Source organism: Heteronotia binoei, chromosome 6, assembly GCF_032191835.1.
Source record: "Heteronotia binoei isolate CCM8104 ecotype False Entrance Well chromosome 6, APGP_CSIRO_Hbin_v1, whole genome shotgun sequence".
Taxonomy (NCBI): Eukaryota; Metazoa; Chordata; class Lepidosauria; order Squamata; family Gekkonidae; genus Heteronotia; species Heteronotia binoei.
In genome coordinates, this window is record NC_083228.1 from 7,304,933 (window position 1) to 7,326,364 (window position 21,432).

The 21,432-nt window shown below is 47.7% G+C and overlaps 1 protein-coding gene across 6 annotated transcripts in view; it reads right to left on the minus strand.

Moving 5' to 3' along the window:
* The window catches only part of FGFR3 (fibroblast growth factor receptor 3), a 69,227-nt gene that overhangs the window by 42,374 nt on the left and 5,421 nt on the right, over positions 1-21,432 (minus strand). For 5 of the 6 annotated variants that reach the window (XM_060241010.1, XM_060241009.1, XM_060241008.1 and 2 more), the window contains exons 2-4: positions 13,835-13,894; positions 9,316-9,485; positions 1,504-1,627 (exon numbers count right to left, since the gene is read on the minus strand). In XM_060241010.1, coding sequence (XP_060096993.1) covers positions 1,504-1,627; positions 9,316-9,485; positions 13,835-13,894 — 354 coding nt within the window. The remainder of the gene's footprint in view (positions 1-1,503; positions 1,628-9,315; positions 9,486-13,834; positions 13,895-21,432) is intronic. The other variant, XM_060241006.1, reaches the window with a different exon arrangement.

Below are 21,432 nucleotides of genomic sequence, written 5' to 3' on the forward strand. Positions count from 1 at the left end.
CAGACAGACAGACAGACAGACAGACAGACAGACAGACAGACAGACAGACAGACAGACAGACAGACAGACAGATAGATAGATAGATAGATAGATAGATAGATAGATAGATAGATAGATAGATAGATAGATAGACAGACAGACAGACAGACGGACAGACAGATCGATGGACGGGAGGGAGAAAGAAAGAAAGAAAGAAAGAAAGAAAGAAAGAAAGAAAGAAAGAAAGAAAGAAAGAAAGAAAGAAAGAAAGAAAGAAAGAAAGAGAAAGAAAGAAAGAAAGAAAGAAAGAAAGAAAGAAAGAAAGAAAGAAAGAAAGAAAGAAAGAAAGAAAGAAAGAAAGAAAGAAAGAAAGAAAGAAAGAAAGAAAGAAAGAAAGAAAGAAAGAAAGAAAGAAAGAAAGAAAGAAAGAAAGAAAGAAAGAAAGAACTCGGGGGTCACTGGAGATGTGGCATGGGGAGGAGGTATTTGTGAATTCCCTGCACTGTACAGGGGGTTGAACTAGATGACCCTGGAAGTCCCTTCCAACTCTATGATTCTATGAAAGAAAGACACTTAATTGGTTGTTGTAGATTTTTCGGGCTGTTGAAGATTTTTCTACAACAACCAATGGACTCCGGCGATGAAAGCCTTTGACTACATAAAGACACTTAATGAGGATTGGGCTGGCTGACTGTTGGAGCAAGGAATAGTCAATGCTGTGGGAGAAAAGAGGAATCCAGGACACAGTCCAGAGTTCTCTCCAGTTTTTGAGATCTCACACCTGTATCCTTGACATTGCCTTCTCCCTCTTTCTTCCTGCTCCTTCTCTTGTGTCTTGACACTTCAGGAGATGATCCTCCTTGGCTCTCTTTCATTTGGGATTAAAAGTTGCCCCAAAGAGGCCCATACCCCAGCCAGCCTTTTTTGGGTTTCCACCTCTGGCCCGATTGCTGTGGTGTCTGGCCCACTGCTTTCCTCATGGTCAAGCACCATTAGAAGTGAGGCAGTTGCCATGGGAACTGGCTCCACATGTTTTCCTGATTGGTCTGTTAATCTTTTATGGAACAGTGATCAGTATTAATCAGGGATCCCCAACTTTTTTGAGCTTGCAGGCGCCTTCGGGATTCTGACACAAGGAGGTGGGAACACCAACAAAATGGCTGCTGCAGAAGTGAGAGCCAAACACAACATGGCTGCCGCAGAAGGCAGGGGTAATCACAAAATGTCAAGGAACAAAGTTATGCATAACTCTAACAGTAACCCTTTCACATTTCAGGCAGAGGCTCTGGTTACCAGGATGCCTTCTAATCCCATAGCCAATTTGATCTCCAGTGGCCAGTCAGAGGCAACAGCCTCACTTGGTCCTGCCCACTTTCTAAAAGCACTTGGCAGGGACTAGCAATGGTGTCAACAGACACCATGGCACCTACGGGCACCCTGTTGGAGATCCCCGATATAAATGAACCAGCTCCACCTTCAATGCACCAATCCCCTGCCAACGAGCAAGAAGGAAATTGCACTCACCAAGAACATCGAGTTGGTAAGTATGTTGAATGCGGCCATATTTATTCTGCACGACGCAGGTGTAGTTGCCTCGGTCAGACGGAACCACACTCTCCATGACAAGGCTCCACTGCTGGTGCCGCAGCTGTGAAGGGAAGCAACACCCAAACAATTACAAAATAAGGTCGGTTTTCAGCATCTCAAGAAGCATCAGGCAAACTTTTCCTCACACACGTGCAAAAGCAGTCAGTTGACAGCTCTGCCATACCCTATAAATGTCAATGTTCCTGTGGGACTACTGAAGTTCATTCTGCACTTTCTCCTCCCCCCAGAGAGTGATCTAAACTCTCCTCACGAAGCTGGGAGACCCCTCTAATGACAGCTCTTAATGCAAAGTCTCATTTTCCCACCTCACTTTCCCCTGACATCACACAGAGAAATAAATTCCAGCATAAGAAACATGGTTGTGCAAAGTAGGGACTATTTCCACCTCTGTCCAGCCACTGTAATACAACACTTCCCTTTAAAAGTTTGGCCCAGAATGACCCTTTGTGGGTTCCTGAGCCAATCCAAACACTGAAACATGTGAACATGTGAGTGTTGAAAAAAAATCAGGGGAGCAGAGTTCCAGTTCTGTGCATACTGCCAATTAAAAAGAAAATGGCAGACCGTAAGCGGAAGCCTCAGACTTCCAAAACAGCTTTTGAACCAGGAAGGAGTTCAGACATCCATAAGTGGCTTGACATCACAGCAGGAGGGTTCAGACAGCGAAAACCACAGGGTGAAACTGGATGACTGGAAGAATACTGGAATAGACCAGGTAGCAAATTAATCCAATTTGAAGAAGGATTAGAGTGGGGAGCCCGATGACTGGAGAACAGTGAAGACAAATGATTAAACTGCATGCTTGATCGTACCTGAAGTGTTCCATCTATACCTTGGATGGGAAATCTTCTGAGATATAAATACCTTCCTTTTGACCCAGGCTTAATACAATATAGCCATTAACAGACACTCTCACATTTTGACATATTACTGTTTTATTGCTTTTGCATGCTCATGATTCTCAGATCAAAGGTTTGCTCAATTTGTTAATTTTACTATTCTGTCATTGGATCTTAAATTTGTACCATTTTGCATTCTAAACCACTCCCTACCAGATAATTTTACTATACTGTCATTGGATCTTAAATTTGTACCAGTTTACTTTCTGAGTCACTGACTACCAGCTACATATGGCTTTGCTCACTGTGCCGGATTCCTTGTCTGATGAAGTGTGCTTAGAGAGCACACGAAAGCTTATGTTCTGAATAAAACTAAGTTGGTCTTAAAGGTGCAACTTGACTCCTATTTTGTTTTACTACTTCAGATCAACACGGCTGCCCACTTGGATCTATCTTGTGGCTAATAGCCACTCTTGGACTTCTGCTCCAGATGTTTATCCGGTCCCCTCTTGAAACTGTAAGTGAAGACTTGTTACACTCCCTTAGTGATCCCTCCTTTCTAACCAATGTTTAATTGCTGTTTTTCTGTTTCCATACATATTTTAGCTCTGTTTTTGATTGTTTTAATGATGTGTATTTAGGAGGTGTTGACTTTAATGGTTTTAACACAATATTTTTATCGTGTATGCTTCAAACTGTTAGCCACCTGGGTGGCCCTGGTGAGGGCAGAAAGACAAGACACAAATTTTGTGACTGAATAAACTGGTTTGTTTTGTATATCTGCTCTGTATATTGGTATATATCAGTGGGTTTTTCCCTTCTTGGTTTTGGGTTTTTTTCAATATAAGAAAATAAATTAGCCCAAAAGCTGTCTTTCTAAATGAAAGGCAAGAGACAAATGTTGCTCAGACCCACAATACCTGATCCCCTCGTCTGATGAAGTGTGCTTAGAGAGCACACGAAAGCTGACGTTCTCAATAAAACTTGGTTGGTCAAAAAGGTGCAACTTGACTCCTGCTTTGTTCAACTGCTTCAGACCAACACGGCTGCCCTCCTGGATCTTTCTAAATGAGTGTTTGAGGGGTGGATTTTGGCAATTGCTTATGGTGGTCTGTCTCCCCCAGGTTTCAGTGCTCCACATGCAACCTGAAAGCACAGCCACCCACAAAGCTAATCTACACCACTATGCCACTCCCGGAGGGTCTAGGGAGGTCTACTCAGGGAGGGTCTACTCAGAATCCTACTCAGATCTATTCAGTGAGGCTTAGTCCCAGGAAGGTGTTCTTCGGATCTCACTGTGAGTCCTGGCTTTTGATGAGTTGGGCCTAGGTTCCCTGCAACCACAAAGCAGCTGCAGGAAATGGCTTTTAAAATATAAATAGGGTTGCCAATCCCCAGGTGGGGGCAGGGGATCCCCCGGTTTGGAGGGCCTCCCCCCGCTTCAGGGTCGTCAGAAAGCGGGGGGAGGGGAGGAAAATGTCTGCTAGGAACTCTATTATTCCCTATGGAGATTTATTCCCATAGAAAATCATGGAGAATTGATCCACGGGTATCTGGGGCTCTGGGGGGGCTGTTTTTTGAGGTAGAGGCACCAAATTTTCAGCACAGCATCTAGTGCCTCTCCCCAAAATACCCCCCAATTTTCAAAAGGATTGGACCAGGGGGTCCAATTCTATGAACCCCAAATGAAGGTGCCCCTATCCATCATTATTTCCTATGGAAGGAAGGCATTGAAAAGATGTGCCGTCCCTTTAAATGTGATGGCCAGAACTCTCTTTGGAGTTCAATTATGCTTGTCACAGCCTTGATCTTGGATCCACCCCTAATGTCTCCTGGCTCCACCCCCAAAGTCTCCTGGCTCCACCCCCAATGTCCCCGGATATTTCTTAAATTGGACTTGGCAACCCTAAATATAAAAGATAACCCAAATGGGCTCGAAAGGAGAAGCATGGAAACAGCGGGGGGGGGGGGGGAGGCGGTATCTCCGCTTTTGCTGCTCCACATGAAGTATTCTGTGCATATGAAACAGCAAAAACTGGAAATAACTCCCCCACCTCTCAGCCATTGATGGTTGCTAGGCAACCCCCAGGATGGCGGCTGTTGTCATGACTTACCTCATGAGAGCTCCTTTTTTTCCTTTAATTTTGGGAATTTGTAAATCCTTGTCACCTTATTTTTCACTTTTCAAACTTTTCTGGAAACCTGGGGAGGCTCACTGAGGTCCACAGGAAACTCCCAGTTCTCTGTACGTGGCCTTGTTCTACCTGTTTTTTTTACCTGCATTTTGGGCCATGTTCAGGATTAGATATAATGATTTAAAAGTCATAAAATGTCATGGAGCGTGAAATATATATGGCTGTATCCACAACGGCAGCTTGATTTTCCTGTGCACATGACTGCCGCGGCACAATGTCCACAGTGTACGAATCTTTGCGGCGAGCCATTAAAGTAAAACATGTTTGTACCTCAGATGGCATCTGGCCAGAAAATGCTTCACTCGGGAGACTATTCCTCTCTTCATGTCTCATGACCTGCAAGAATGTCTGAATGAACTTCATTCTTCTAAAAATGACGGGCTGAGGTCGTGCCCACACTGGGTGTCCAAATACTGAACGCAAGATGCCTTCCTTGGTTCCTTTGGCCTTGTACTAACAACCTAGAAAAGTCTATGTTCTCTGAAAGTGCAACTCTCAGTGTTTCTGAGATGATGCAAGCATGGGGGTGGCTGCTGTAGGGGAGAACTGAAGGAGGGCTGTGGTAGAGCATCAGCGGAAAAGCCTATGCTTGGCATGCAGAAGGGTCCAGGTTCAATCTCCCAGCATCTCCAGTTAAAAGGATCAGGAAGGAGTGGATGAGAAGAAGAACTGCAGATTTATATCCCGCCCTTCTGTCTGAATCAGAGACTCAGAGTGGCTTACAATCTCCTATATCTTCTCCCCCCACAACAGACACCCTGTGAGGTGGGTGGGGCTGGAGAGGGCTCTCACAGCGGCTGCCCTTTCAAGGACAACCTCTGCCAGAGCTATGGCTGACCCAGGGCCATTCCAGCAGGTGCAGGTGGAGGAGTGGGGAATCAAACCCGGTTCTCCCAGATAAGAGTTCTCGCACTTAACCGTTACACCAAATTGGCTCTCTTACAATTACTTTCCCTTCCTCCCCCACAACAGACATCCTGTGAGGTGGGTGGGGCTGGAGAGGGCTCACAGCGGCTGCCCTTTCAAGAACAACCTCTGCCAGAGCTATGACTGACCTAGGGCCATGCTAGCAGGTGCAAGTGGAGGAGTGGGGAATCAAACCCGGTTCTCCCAGATAAGAGAGCTATGGCTGGCTCAAGGCCATTCCAGCAGCTGCAAGTGGAGGAGTGGGGAATCAAACCTGGTTCTCCCAGATAAGAGAGCTCTGGCTGACCCAAGGCCATTCTAGCAGCTGCAAGTGGAGGAGTGGGGAATCAAACCCGGTTCTCCCAGATAAGAGAGCTGTGGCTGACCCAAGGCCATTCCAGCAGGTGCAAGTGGAGGAGTGGGGAATCAAACCCGGTTCTCCCAGATAAGAGCCCACACACTTCACCACTACACCAAACTGGCTCAGATGCTGGAGATAGTCTGAGTAGACAATGCTGACCTTGACAGATCAAGGATTGGATTCAGTATATGGCAGTTTCTTGAGGATCATGTGAATAGCAGCATTCTTACTGGGTCACTTTTTTGTGGGGGAAGGAACTGTATCTCAGTGGTAGAACATTTCCATGAAGACAGGTGAGTAGCCATGTTGATCTGAAGCAGCAGAACAAAGCAGGAGTCCAGTGGCACATTTAAGAACAACCTTAAACCAATCTTAGCTCTAACTGGCCCTTTCCTGGCAACATCCTCCTCACCCACTACCTATACGCGGTTGGTGATTTCTGCTTCAATGTATCTGAAGAAGTGGGCACGCACACAAAAGTTTATACTCAGAATAGAACTTTGTTGATCTTACAGGTGCCATTGGATTCAAACTTGGCAGAGCATCTGTTTGGCGTGCAGAAGGTCCCAGGTTCCATCCTTGGCAGCATTGCCATTTGAAAACCTCAGGCAGGAAGTGATGCGAAAGACCTCAACCTGAGACCCTAGAGCAGGGGTGTCAAACATGCAGTTCGGGGGCCACATCAGGCCCCAGGGAAGGCTCCTATCAGGCCCCCAAGCAACTGGCTGTCATCTGCTTCCTTCTCCCTACAACTTGCTTCCTTCTGCATAACAGCTTGCTTTGCAAGGCTTGCTCAATTGCACAGAAGCTACAGAGCAAAGCCTCTATTTTCTCCGTTGGCTGAGTCTTCCTCCCTTGGGGAGGAAGAGCAAAGGAATAGCTTGCTTTGCCAGCCTCTCTCAATTGCACAGCAGAGCTACTGAACCAAGCCTCTATTCCTTCTATTGGCTGAGGCTCCCCACCCCCAGTCCCCTGGGGAAGGAAGGAAAGAGCCAGCGCTTCCTTTGCCCAGTTCCCTGGATCCCATGGGAGAAATACAAAGAAAGCATTTTTGAAACCAATGAGTGCTAACGTTTTAAGCTTGTTTTATGTTTTTTAAAAATATATATCTTTAGGTTTGTCTGTGTTCTTTATAAAATTTATATCTTTGCTACCTAATCTTAAATAGGTACAGACATGGCCCAGCATGGCTTGGCCCAACCCAACATGGCCCGGCCCAACAAGGTCTCATTTATGTCAGATCCAGCCCTCATAACAAATGAGTTCGACACCCCTGCCCTAGGGAGCCACTGCCAAGCTGAGCAGACGGTACTGATAGGGTTGCCAATCCCCAGGTGGGGGCAGGGGATCCCCCGGTTTGGAGGCCCTCCCCCCGCTTCAGGGTCATCAGAAAGCGGGGGGAGGGGAGGAAAATGTCTGCTAGGAACTCTATTATTCCATATGGAGATTTATTCCCATAGAAAATCATGGAGAATTGATCCGCAGGTATCTAGGGCTCTGGGGGGGCTGTGTTTTGAGGTAGATGCACCAAATTTTCAGTATGGCATCTAGTGCCTCTCCCCAAAATACCCCCCAAGTTTCAAACGGATTGGACCAGGGGGTCCAATTCTATGAGCCCCGAAAGAAGGTGCCCCTATCCTTCATTATTTCCTATGGAAGGAAGGCATTGAAAAGGTGTGCCGTCCCTTTAAATGTGATGGCCAGAACTCCCTTTGGAGTTCAATGATGCTTGTCACAGCCTTGATCTTGGCTCCACCTCTAAAGTCTCCTGGCCCCACCCCCAAAGTCTCCTCGCCCCACCCCCAAAGTCCCCAGATATTTCTTAAATTGGACTTGGCAACCCTAGGTACTGACCTTGGTGGACCAGAATCTGATTCAGCGTTGTGTCCAACTGTGTGTGGACTGAAGGGACACTGAACCTCTAGGTCATTTCCCCCCCTCAGCTGGGCTGTCTTACAATTTCAAAACCCAGCTATGGTGGGGTAGGGATGCAGAGCACAACCCCCCCCCCCCTTTTTCTACCGCTTGAGGAATGGTCAGACACCACAAGAATATCAAGGCACAGCAAGCATGCTCATCAGAATAATACTTTGAATTTGCTTTAGATGGCAAACATGCTCTTAAAGAAAACAGTCTTAAAAGTTAGAATGCCTATTGCACTGGATCTCTGGCAGCAAAAACTAATTTAGCGGGGTTATATAAACACAACACAATGTACAGGTTGCACAACAATAAACCTGACATGTTTTCGCTGCATGTTAGAATTTGGCAATATGGAAAGCACCAGTAGGAATTATGCAACAGAAGTTCAGAAGGTGGTTCAAAAACCAAATGTAGGAATCTACCAATAACACTGAAAACATACCTGTTCTGCTGGCCCTTACAATCCAAGATAGGCCTCAAACCTTCAAGGATACCGTCCACATCCTCAGACCGCAAAAACCAAAAACTGCCCCATACAACTGGACAAGTTGGCATCCTGGCACCACCAGACCCCGTCACTGCTAATGCAGAATCCGAGTTGGATAGGAGAGATTTTTGCTGCAAAGTGTTCAGCAAAATGGCCACAGCAGGCCAGCGAGCCAGCCTCCTCTGCCTCCTGAAGGCCAGAAACCAGGAGGCCCCTGACTGCCCAAAAGAATTCTACAGGCCTACACCGGGCTCTGGGTGATGAAAAGGCAAGGAAGGAGCTCATTCTTACTCCATGCTAGTTGTGGCACAGAAATATTGTGTCTTCGCTGCCATCATTAGCATGGAGTAAGAATGAGCTCCTTCCTTGCCTTTTCATCACCTAGAGCCCCTGTGGAACCCAAGGAATTGCTTGGGCTCTTAACACCCAAGAGAGAGCACCTGGAAGCAACCACATCAACAGCCCAGGTCATTTCCTCATTCCAGATGTCAATTTGGGCTTCAACAGGAGCACTGACCGTATCAACAGGGAAATCTCCTACAAGCAGAGCTGCCAGCTCTGGGTTGGTAAATTCCTAGAGATTTGGGGGGGGGGGGGGGGTGGAGCCTGAGAAGGGCGGGGTTTGGGGAGGGGAGGGACCTCGGTAGGGTGCAATGCCCTCGAAGCTGCAGAGTCTTGTGAGCAAAAAATTCTACTTTTTGAACTACTGGCATTCAAGTGGTGAGCTCCTGCATCAATTGGTGTGCTCTGGGGCCATCCTTCCTGAGCTAAAACCAAAATGTGTGAGCTGGAGGCTAAAAATCTGTGAGCTAGCTCACGCTAACTCAGGAGGGGACATTCCCAGAGTTTCTACCAGAAGTCCTCAACTGGAGAAGTCAGTGACTGAACCTGGGACCTTTCATGGGCAAATCATGCACCCTTCTCTCTCAACAAATGGCCTTCCTCTAAAAGGTGTCAGTTCTGGAGGTTAAAGAAATGGGAAATTGAAGAATGGTCCGACATCAAGGTCAGCCTTACTTTGATGCCCCCAATCCGGTGTTCTCCTCTGAATTCTCTGCCATTTTTCAACCAGTGTATGGAAGGAGAGGGATTGCCTGCTGCCGGGCAACGAAAGCGAACTGTGTTTGCAGCAGGTACCGCCAGAAGCTTCCGTTCCATCCTCTCCCGACGTGTCCAGTAAGGGGCAGCTGCAGACACAACATAAAGAGAGCCGTTGTAGAAACACACAATGTCGACTGTCTACTGCACTGGTCCCCAATCTTTTTGAGCTTGTGGGCACCTTTGGAATTCTAGCACGGAGTGGTGGGCGTGGCCACAAAATGGCTGCCGCGGGAGGTGGAGCCAGTCACAAAATGGCTTCCGCAGCTTGCCTTCAGTCACACAGCGACGATTCTTGTGCTGCGATGGCAGTTGTTGCCAAGACAGCAATTTTAAATACTTTCACAGTCAATTTATTTATTTATTTAGAATTTCTATCCCGCCCTTCCCACAAGTGGCTCAGGGCGGCTTCCAACAATAGATCCGGCATAAAAATTAAACAATATTTAAACATGGAAACAATTAAACATTTAAAACAGATAAAACCTTAAAAATTAATAAATATTCCAAATATATATAAGAAGAAATCTGGCAAGCTACATTGAGTTCTCAAGCTAGGTGTAAGCTAGCCGGAAGAGGGTCGTCTTACAGGCCCTGCGGAACAGAACAAGGTCCCGCAGTTCTCCAGTGGCCAATCAGAAGCCTTCCTGGGCAAAAGCCCTACTAGGCCTTGCCGACTTTCTAAGAGCACTTGGTGGGCACCAGGAAAGGTGCCTGCAAGCACCATGGTACCCAAGGGCACCAGGCTGGGAGACTTCAGATCTTTTGAATGCAACTGCAGCGAGGTCTCCACCGACAAAATGGCTCTCACTCAAAGAAAAAGAGAACAACAACAAATACCCGGGGGTCAACCAAGCAGAACCCAAGGGCATTTCTTAACAGATTATTACAGATTCTCCAGTACAACACAGCAAATGTTTTGAAGAAAAATCCTTCCTCCTGGGCTAGGCAAAGCATGAGGAGTCTGGTTCAGCAGCCCCCTCAATGTGCTGTGCGCAAACTTATCCTGCCAATCTGGTTTAGCAGCCGTGAGGGCAGGGGCGGCACAAGCATAGCAGGGGTCAATCAGGCGTGCCGATTCTGTGTCTCTGATACTTGCTAACCACTCCGTCTCAAGTGTTCAGAGGAGCCGTGGCCCCAAAACAGGGAGACGCCGGCCAAGCGTTCATGCGTACATTCTTCGTTTATCTCCACTCTGCTCAGACTCAACGGTGATGGTTTAAATCACTCGTCGGTACATGGACTTAATTGCTGTTTTCTGTTGAGAGCTCATTCTCATCCTTTGACGTAACCGTAATACACATTTCTTCGCAACACAAGAGACAAGCAGAGGTTTCATTTTCAGAAATGGGCATTAAAATGGTCATTTATTTTGAATATTTTTCCCAGATCAATTTCGTGCCACTGTCGGCTATGTTATTGATCCATGCTAATTCTGTGGAGTTACTGGTGAGGCTGTGCTACTGTTTAAAGTTTTTATTTGGCGTTTCAGCTACACCTACTGTTCCATTACTTCCAGGTCTAACCCTAGTTTTTCCCTTGGAGTGCTTAACAGTAGCAGCTTCAGGCAGCTGTGTGCATGCCTTTTAATACACACGATAATATGCATAAAACTAAAATAGCCCCCCAAATTCCTTTGGCATTTAAAAATGCTTCCCCACCCAAATCTTATCCAATTTTCTAAACAAGGGGTCTGCAATGTGGTGTCTCTAGGCACCATGGCACCAGCCAACACCTTTTCTGGAGCGTTTTTAGGAAGTGAGTGGGGTCAGGAAGAGCTTTTGCCCAGCAAGACGTCTGATTGGCTGTGCAGATTTTTTAAAATGTTGCTTTGGCAGAACCTGCCACCACAGCACAAGGATCTGCACTGTGAAACAGGGTAAGATGTGGTAAACATTTTGCAGCTGGTTCCACCTCCTGGGGCAGCCATTTTATGGCAGCCATTTTGTTGCTGTGCCCATCATGCTGTGTCAGCATTCCAAATGTGCCTACCGGCTCAAAAAGGTTGGGGACTCCTGTCCCAGGACGATCTGACAACCCTCTATTCCTTCATTCAAATCATTTCTAAAGATGTTGAACAAAACAGTCCCAAGACAGATCCTTGAGGCACTCCACTTGTCACGCCTCTCCAAGAGGATGATCTTTTTATTAACTAGGCATGTGGAACTTAAACAAGGCTGTAGAATTTCTACTGTAGGATTTTATTCTCTTCTCTGTGTTGTCTCTGTTGACTGCATTTTATTGGCTCAGCTAGGATGGTACCAATAAAACTGAATGTTTGAATTGACCAATTGAAATAGGCTTCCCTTCTTTTGTGCCAGTTTCCAGTTGAGACTACAAATCCTGGTGCTTTGGAAGCTCAACCCGGCCTCCTTCCAAAGGGAAAAAAGTACAGTGCCTACCCCAAGCCAAATGGCCTGAAAGACACTCTTGTGCCAGGCTGGCCCTGGAAGAAGGTAGCGAAGGGTTGAACTGTTTTCCAGCACAACAAAGGAGAAGGGGAATTGACAGTTCTTGTTCTCTTAGCTTTAGGCTTCCCAACCCTCCCGCCCTGGCGGGGGACCCCAGGATTTCCACCCTCTTCCCCCGCTCCCCAAAAAAAACGGAAGCGGGGGGAGGGGGGAAATGGCAACGGGGAGCATGGCGAGCCGCCCAATCCTGGAGCAGGCGAGGCCACCGCGCCGCTGCCGCCCCCCTCCCCACCCACCGCAGCTGCTCCTCCGAGATGGGCCCAGGCTGAGCCCATCTCGGAGGAGCAGCCAAGAGCAGCGCAGGCAAAACCAGAGAAGGGGAGGGTGAGGCAGGCCAGGAGCATGGCGAGCCGCGAATCCGGGCCCTTCTAGGACCCGGACTCGCGGCTCGCCACGCCCACAGCCCGCCTCTACCCACCCCCTCCGATTCCACCCCAAAGGCAGAGCGCCGCCTCTTCTCTGCTCGCTGTGGCTGCTCCTCCAAGGCTGAGCCCATCTCGGAGGAGCAGCCACTGCGAGCGGAGAAGTGGCGGCAGCTGCGCAGCGGCGTCGCCCGCTCCGAGACGGGGCGGCTCACCACGCTCCCCGGCACCGTTTCCCCCCCTCCCCCCAGCTCCACCCCAGTGTCTCCTGGCTCCACCCCCAAAGTCCCCAGATATTTCTGGGGTTGGACTTGGCTCCACCCCCAAAGTCTCCTGGATCCACCCCCAAAGTCCCCAGATATTTCTGGGGTTGGACTTGGCAACCCTACTTAGCTTCAAGCCTCTCAAACTATAGCGAGGAGGACGTACTGAATGGCAGAAAAGTCCTCTCTCAGTCCCCCTCTGCTGCCTTTGGGGGGGCAGCTTCCTTCTCCAAGTCAGAACCCAGCCATAAACTGGAAGACCACCTTCCAGAAGGGGTGTGCGTGTGCATGACATGCCAATGCAGGTGTGATTGTAGTTCCCCAACTGGTGTGGCTGCAACTGGATTGTCGCTTCTGTCCACTTGCAGAGAATCCTTCTTCAGGCAGCTCACCAAGGGATACAGTTTCAATTTGGCTCTGCTCTGCTTATTTCGTTTCAAAGGAAGCGAAGGACAAAGAGAAGTGTGGCCCTTTCAGAGGAAGCGAAAGACAAAAAGAAGTGTGGAGCCGTGCTTGATCCCTGGAGAGAAGCAGAGCAGAGCCAAGTTGAAACTGTATCCCTCGGTGAGCTGCCTGAGGAAGGATTCTCTGAAAATGGACAGAAGCAGCTGCAGCCACACCAGTTAGGGAACTACAATCACACCTGCATTGGTGCATTGGACTTCAGGAAGTCCTACAAAAGATGAAAAACATTATATATTGCAAAATGGACTGTGAAATAATTTTAAATTAATGTGGAAATATTGTGATTTAAAATACTGTTTAAAATATTGTTTTCAATATATATTAATTAAAGCTCTCACAGAGTGTTCTCCCATATACCAGTCTCCAGGTGGGGGCTGTAGATCTTCTGGAATTAAAACTAGTCCTGGTAACAGAGATTAGTTTCCCAGAGGAAAAAACATCTGCTTTGGAAGGTGGACCCTATGGAATACCAGGAGCGGGAGGCAGAGGCAGACTGTATCAAGCCACTTCTTTCCCCTCCCCTGCCTTCCTTAGGCTCCACCCCCCCCCCCAAAAAAAAATCTCCAGGAATTTCCCAACCCAGAGCTGGCAACCCTAGCTGTAGGTCAAGTGCAAAAAGAAGTTTGAGAAGGGAGGGCTTCTCTGGAGACAATTCCAAGCCAGCTTTTTCACACAGTATCACCCTGTTGGAATACCACCTTCATAGAACAAACAAATGATAGCACTGCCTCACCCCCCCCCCCCCCAAAAAAATGAGCCATTCAGTCCAATAATCTACAGTTTTTAAAAAAAGTGAAAATCCTGTGAATTAAATGCAGGTTTCAGATGTTATGAGCACTGCTGAGGGTCAATCGAATGCCTGTCCCAAAGCCCAGACATTTACCTCCATCTTCAGATTCATCGTCATCATCTTCATCATCACCCGATGATGGAGGATCTAAGGGAGAAGAAAGGATATCAAAAGGGACATTAGACATTGCAAATGCTCTGAACTCACTCCAGCAGAGACAGACTATTCATGCAAAATGACTGCAGTTTAATGAAGTCCTTTTCAGTCAACATGATTTTGGCATTTCCACCTTGTGTACTGGGAGAGACAGTGTTACACAAGTTCTTCTTCTCCATATGCGAGACTGCCATTTCAGATGATTGATGCAAACTTTTCCAGGAGGGAGGGAGGGAGGGAGGGAGGGAGGGAGGGAGGGAGGAAGGAAGGAAGGAAGGAAGGAAGGAAGGAAGGAAGGAAGGAAGGAAGGAAGGAAGGAAGGAAGGAAGGAAGGAAGGAAGGAAGGAAGGAAGGAAGGAAGGAAGGAAGGAAGGAAGGAAGGAAGGAGAGAGAGAGAGAGAGAGAGAGAGAGATGGGTTTCCTATTGTATATATAAAAACACCAATCAACGAATTCATATAAAATAGTGTGTGGATGTTATGTGCTTTTCATACACAAAGTTGTCCCAACTGAAACAGGTCTGACTGAAACTTGCATTGCTGCCACTACACACACACATAGATACTGAAAAGGGGGCGCAGAAGGCTACAGACTTTGTGACCAATTGTTGTCCAGTATCAAATTGTTGTTCTTGCTGTCATGGAAAATGAGAACAAGGCCAATCTCAAGTGCATCCTCAGCAGACCAAGGCAGCCAGGGAATCCTGAAGCATCCCCACACAATATAAATGTGTCAACCTTACTGCCAACGTGTTTGCGCCAGAATTTGTTAGAAGTCTCGGGTTTTGCCAACCTGACCCAGTGTGCAATTCAAGGCAATTAATCTTCTGCAACTGCATTCTTTTCCATTTCTAATCATTTATGCTTCCTTGTTGCTCTTGATGACCAGATGTCCTCCTTAATTCTGCATCAATGCTCTCTTCCCTTTCCCAAGGGCTAGGTTGGGTTGCCATCAATGTGAAGAAAAAGATGTCCTGTCCCTTTAACAGTGGTTTAATGTGTGGAAATGGGCTACTGCAGCTTTTCAGGGCAAAGAGGTAAATAACACTGCCTGGTGAATAACATCTCATTAAGCCTCTTTTGAACCAGGCTGGATTTTTCCCCCCCTCCAGGTCACCAAGAACACTGGTAGGTATTCTTTTTCTTCAAGCACAGAACCACAGAGTCCTCTCAATCATGCCTCCCTCTTTTTATTCAAGCTGCTGCACAAACTCTGTTCTTGACTTCAAGCCTTATTTACGGTCACAGACAACTGATGACCCTAGAGGAAGTTCAAGGCAAGAGATGAATAGAATCCTTGTGCCACGAAGGACACAGCGGCAAACTAGAACCCTGGGCAATCCGGGTTTGAATCCCTACTCCTGCTTGCTGAGTGACCTTGGACCCACCACAAACTCTCAGCCCAGCCTACCTCGCAGAGCTGTTGTTGTGGCAGAACGGAAGAAGGAAGAATGTTCTGAAAGCTGCCTGGAGTCTCAACTGGGGAGAAAAATGGTGGTCTACTGCCTAAGTCCTAACCAGGGCTGACCCTGCTTCACTCCTGAGATCTCACAAGATCAAGCTAGCCCAGGGTTGCCAAGTCCAATTCAAGAAATACCTGGGGACTTTGGGAGTGAAGCCAGGAGACTTTGGGGCTGGAGCCAGGAGTCATTGGGGGTGGAGCCAGGAGCAAGGTTGTGACAAGCAGAACTGAACTCCAAAGTCCTGGCCATCACATTTAAAGGGATATTTCCCCATTGGAAATAATGAAGGATAGGGGCACTCTCTTTTGCGGATCGCAGAATTGGATCTCCTGGTCCAATCTTTTTGAAAAATGGAGGGTATTTTGGGGAGAGGCACTGGATGCTATGCTGAAAATGTGGTGCCTCTACCTCAAAAAACAGCCCCCTCCAGAGCCCCAGATACTCACAGATCAATTCACCATTCTACCCTATGGGAATTGGTCTCCATAGGGAATAATGGACTGTCCAGCAGACATTTCCCTCCCCCCACACACACTTTCTGATGACCCTGAAGCGGGGGGAGGGCCTCCAAACCAGGGGATCCCCTGCCCCCACCTGGGGATTGGCAACCCTAGGCTGGCCTGAGCTATCCAGGTCAAGGCAAATGTTTGTACAACTATATAGAGAGGAGAAAAAAACCCTTTATATTAGCATGGCCTACAAATCCAGAAGTGATGTTGAAATAGGCTTGCCAATCCCCAGGTCCCAGCGGGGGTTCTTCTGCTTTCCCAGGCTCCTTCCCGCCCCCAGTCAGCTGGCCGGCAGGGGAGGCCCCACCCCCAGAGGACCATGTGACTTTCCCCCTCTGGGGTCTCCGAATGAAAGGCTTCCTCTTGGGATGGGGTGTCTGTGTTACTTTGAAGAGGTTGGCTGCAACTCTTGAGTAGAGAGGCCAATCCCTCGCTTCAGAGTTGCCAGAAACGGGGTGGGGGTGGGAGGGAAACGTCTGCTGAGCACTTCATTTTTCCCTATGTAGAGATTGATTCTCACAGGGTATAATGGGGAATTGATCTGGAGGTTTCGGGGGCTCTGGGGGAGCTGTTTTTTGAGGTAGAAGCACCACATTTTCAGTAAAGTATCTAGTGCCTCTCCCCAAAGTACCCCCCAAGTTTCATAACGATTGAACCAGGGGGTCCAATTCTATGAGCCCCAAAAGAAGGTGCCCCTATCCTTCATTATTTCCTATGGAAGGAAGACATTTAAAAAGGTGTGCTGTCCTTAAATGTGATGGCCAGAACTCCCTTGGAGTTCAATTATGCTTGTCACACCCTTGTTCCTGGCTCCGCCCCCAATGTCTCCTGGCTCCACCCCCAAACTCTCCTGGCTCCACCCCCGAAGTCCCCAGATATTTCTTGAATTGGACTTGGCAACCCTATGTAGAAAAATGGGAGAAAGAAAGAAGAAAGCCTCAAATGCCTGAGCAAACACAGGGCCTTAAAGGCTCAGTTCCCGGGGGGGGCATCCATGTTTGGGCCCCCTGACCGAGAAAGCTTGGCTCGTGCTCCAACTCGCCGGGAAGCAGCGGAAACCAGAGCAGGGCCTCTGCCGCCGAAAGGCATGCTCAGGGAACGAGGAACTAACTCCAACATCTGGACTTTCGCTTTGTCATTTTGGAGACCGAGCTGCTCCAGCAGGTCCTGGCCTGTTCGAGTGCCACTGGGGTGTGCATTGAGGCCTAACCATCTCCCGGCCTCCTCTGGTTTCCCCAGTGCCAACAGAGCCCTCCCTGTTATTCCTATGAAGTCATCTCTGTGCATGCCTGTTTGTGAAGACCGATCAAGCGGTGGTGAAGGCTGCAATCAACGAGAAAGGCCGGGCTGGATTAAAAGCTCAGTTGACAGAACGTTCCGGGGCAGGATAATCTCTCCTGTTTGACAGCGTGACGCAACAACTGGGAGAGACATGGTCGGCGTGGTTAATTCCGCTCTACGGCTTGCTACACTATTGTGCAAAGAACGAACGGGAACGGCAGTGGCCTGCACAACTGGAGAATTACGGCACGGGGAAAGAGAGTGGGTGGAAAAGGGGGGAGCAAGTGGAGAGGGAAAGTTGCCAACCTCTGGGGAGGGGGATGGAAATCTCGTGGAATTAAACACAACCTCCGGATGACAGAGCAGTTCCCCTGGAGAAAACAGCCTGCCTATTACCCTAGGGTTGCTAATCCCCAGGTGGAGAAATCCAAAGCACAAGGCTTTCCGTGAAAACCAGCCTCCGTACAACCAACAAACTCACCAAACAATTCAACAATTATAAAAGCATATATTAGTTCATGATAGACCATACAATTAGTCCTTAGCAAAATAGGGAGCGTGTTCACCAAGGATCAACCCAGTCTTTACAGCAATCATCGCTCAGTTCATTCTGAGGAATTCTGGTGATATAGTTGTGCAATTGATCAATGTCTCTCGATATATGTAGCCAGCAATCCAAAAGGTTGAAAAGAACAAGGTTGTACTGGAACCCTTGTTTCGCACAGGCTTCTTCGAGCTGCAAAAATCCCTTTTACAACATTTTCATACCCTGGGCAAAAAATACCATTCCATTACAACTTTGAAAGGCACTTGAATAGTGGCTCTGGGGAGGCTGTTTTATGAGATAGAGGCACCAGCATAGCATCCAGTGCCTATCTTCAAAACACCCTCCAAGTTTCAAAAAGACTGGACCAGGGGGTCCAATTCTAAGATCCCCAAAAGAAGGTGCCCCTATCCGTCATTATTTCCAATGGAGGAAAGGCATTTAAAAGGTGTGCAGTCCCTTTACATGTGATGGCCCGATCTCCCTTTGGAGTTCAATTATGCTTGTCACAACCTTGCTCCTGGCTCCACCCCCAAAGTCCCCAGATATTTCTTGAACTTGGACTTGGCAACCCTACGTTACCCAGCGTATTTCCACAGCAGGGCAGGCATTTGAACCCGGATCTTCGAAGTCCACGTGGAAAGCGCCAGAGGTATCAGCTTAAAGTTAAGGTACATTAAGACAGCGCTGCTCCCCCAGCACAATTTTAGAGGAGAATTTAGTCACTTAAAAACTGCCGCAAGAGCCCGTGGCATGGGGATAACAGGTGAACTTGTCCCTCACACCGCTCCGGCCACTCCGGTGTGCCTTTTAAAGAGCCAAAAAGGCATGGAAAAGAAAAACATGATCACCCAGGACACCACACTGCTGGCCTGGCTGGGTTATCACAGCAATTACTGAATGGTTATATTTGCCTCTCAAATGGCGTCAGTGGCTGCGGTCGCTGTCATGCCTGCTGTGGCACTTAGACAGTCAAAAGAGCCCTGGGCTCACTGTGAGTGTTCCTTCAAGCACAGCCAGACCTAGGGTGGGGGGGTTTATCAGGAGCAAAGAGGAGGCCTAGGCCACGCTGCTGGTGATCTCACTTCTGGCGTGTGCTGGAAGTGACATCATCATGTCGCCAGTGCTGCGGGGATGCTCTGGTATTTGGGCTAAAATTCTGGTAAAACTGGCTTCGACCACAGGGTTTTTGCTCCAACACCAGAGCATCGCTGTGACATCAGCTATGTGATAATGTCACTGCTGGTACATGCCGGAAGGGATGTCACTGTGTCACTGGTGACATTGGTCAAGGACTGTCTACCCTGCTGTTAAATCCCTCCAACAGCCAGCTGATCAACGGGGGTGGGGGGGCAGGGGACCCCCTACCCCCAGAAGCGAGGGATGTCAACCTGAGCTACCGGTGGAAAGGCAGAAGGTGAGGAGCCCTCCACCCTAGAATGAGCCATCACCAGCCTCGGACATCCTTGCAACTTATTACCTGTTGGAAGATTGTACTGGCGGGAGAATGGGGGGTGTTGTTGGGTCGTACATGATTTTGTACATTGCATTTCATTTTGAAAACCTGCTCTGAGAATCCCCAGCTTGGGAGAAAAAAAACAGATTAAATTATCCTAATTTAAAAAGTAATTAAATCAGGATAAACGCTGAACTTCCTAGGGTTGGCTAAGCAGGCTTTGTAGCAAACCTTTTATTACCGTAATTTCTTTCAATAACCCCCTAATAAACAAAATCAGAGCTTTTTTTGTAGCTGGAGCTCCTTTGCATATTAGGTCACACCTCCCAGATGTAGCCAATCCTCCTGGAGCTTACAGGGCTCTCAGTACAGGGCCTACTGTAAGCTCCACGAGGACTGGCTCCATCAGGGGGTGTGGCCTAAATATGCAAAGGAGTTCCTGCTACAAAAAAAAGCCCTGAACAAAATGTTCTGAAAAGAAACAATAACACTTTGGGATCTTACAACCATATTAAGTTTGGCTGACAAGGACTGAACACTGACCTACGATGGCAAAGAAACGTCACACAATTGAGAAACTAACATTAAAATAGCCTTCTTTAAGTTTCCTTTGCGTGTTCTAAGTATTTTTATTTTCTTTTTTTTTTCAACTGCGCTAAGATACAGAGATGGTTTTTGAAAAGCCATCTATTCCTGAAATAATTTTGCTCAGAAAAGCCCTACTTGGCAGAAGGGAATTTTAATAGCGCACATATATGTTTTTTTTTATCTTGCCAAAGGCCAAACACATTCGCTTTCAGCAGGACTTCAAACGAAACTGCAGGCAAGGTCTTGTTTATTGCCCTGTTACAACTACCTGGACTCAAAATATTGTTGTAACATGAAAATGTCTTCAGGTATTTTTTTTTTTCTTCTGTTCCCACTCTGAATTTTTCTCTTCTGTTATGAAGTGCCTGAAATTCAGATTTCTTTAGAAACCACAAATGAACGCAGCATTCCAATACAGGGCTGGGCACTAAAGACATGCAATACACAGGAATATATTATTTTTGGTATCCCTTTCTCCTCTTTGCTTTACACAGCGCAATACGAAAGCCAAACCAAACGTGATGACCGCTTCAGAAACAGCTTAAAAATAGCCGCATGGAGCCAATCCAGATGGACACGAGGCAGGAGGGACAAAACCCAGGAGGCCTTCTCCCTCCCCTTCAACTTTGCAGGCGCCAAAAAGGCATAGAGGGCAAGGAGAAGACCCCCTGGGGGTGATGCACTGTTAGGGTTGCCAAGTCCAATTCAAGAAATATCTGGGGACTTTGAGGGTGGAGCCAGGAGACTTTGGGGGTGGGGCCAGGAGACATTAGGGGTGGAGCCAAGATCAAGGCTGTGACAAGCATCATTGAACTCCAAAGAGAGTTCTGGCCATCACATTTAAAGGGACGGCACACCTTTTCAATGCCGTCCTTCCATAGGAAATAATGAAAGCTAGGGGCACCTTCTTTTGGGGCTCATAGAATTGGACCCCCTGGTCCAATTGTTTTGAAACTTGGGGGGTATTTTGGGGAGAGGCACTAAATGCTATACTGAAAATTTGGTGCCTCTAGCTCAAAAAACAGCCCCCCCAGAGCCCCAGATACCTGCGGATCAATTCTCTATTATTTTCTATGGGAATAAATCTCCATAGGGAATAAAAGAGTTCCCAGCAGACATTTCCCTCCCCTCCCCCCGCTTTCTGACGACCCTGAAGCAGGGGGAGGGCCTCCAAACCGGGGGATCCCCTGCCCCCACCTGGGGATTGGCAACCCTATGCACTGTCCACCCAATCCAGATCTGGGCTTCACAGCAATTTTGAAAGAATTACAACTCCTTCTAAAATGGCACAGGGCAGACCCACAGCCACTGCCATGTTTAGTTTGGCTCAAAGTGCCACGGTACAAGATGATGTTTTCATAGAGCAGCTAAGTCTTCACTTTTCAGTTCCCATACGTTCCTATCCGGGAATTAAAACTGCAGGGAAAGGCCTGTCCCATCAACCAAAGAAGCACTTTTGGTGGATACACAAAAGAGGGCCTTTCCGGTGGCAGCCCCACAATTATGGAACAACCTCCAAGGGAGGTGCGCCTGACCGCCACACTTTCAGTCTTTAGGAAACAACCGAATGCGTTTTTTTTTTAGTAGTTCATTTAGTTAAGTTGCTAGCAGTCCTGCGTTGTGATTTTAAAATCTTGGTTTTTAGGTTTTATTGTATTTTAGGTGTTTTAAGCTCTGCTGTGAAATGCC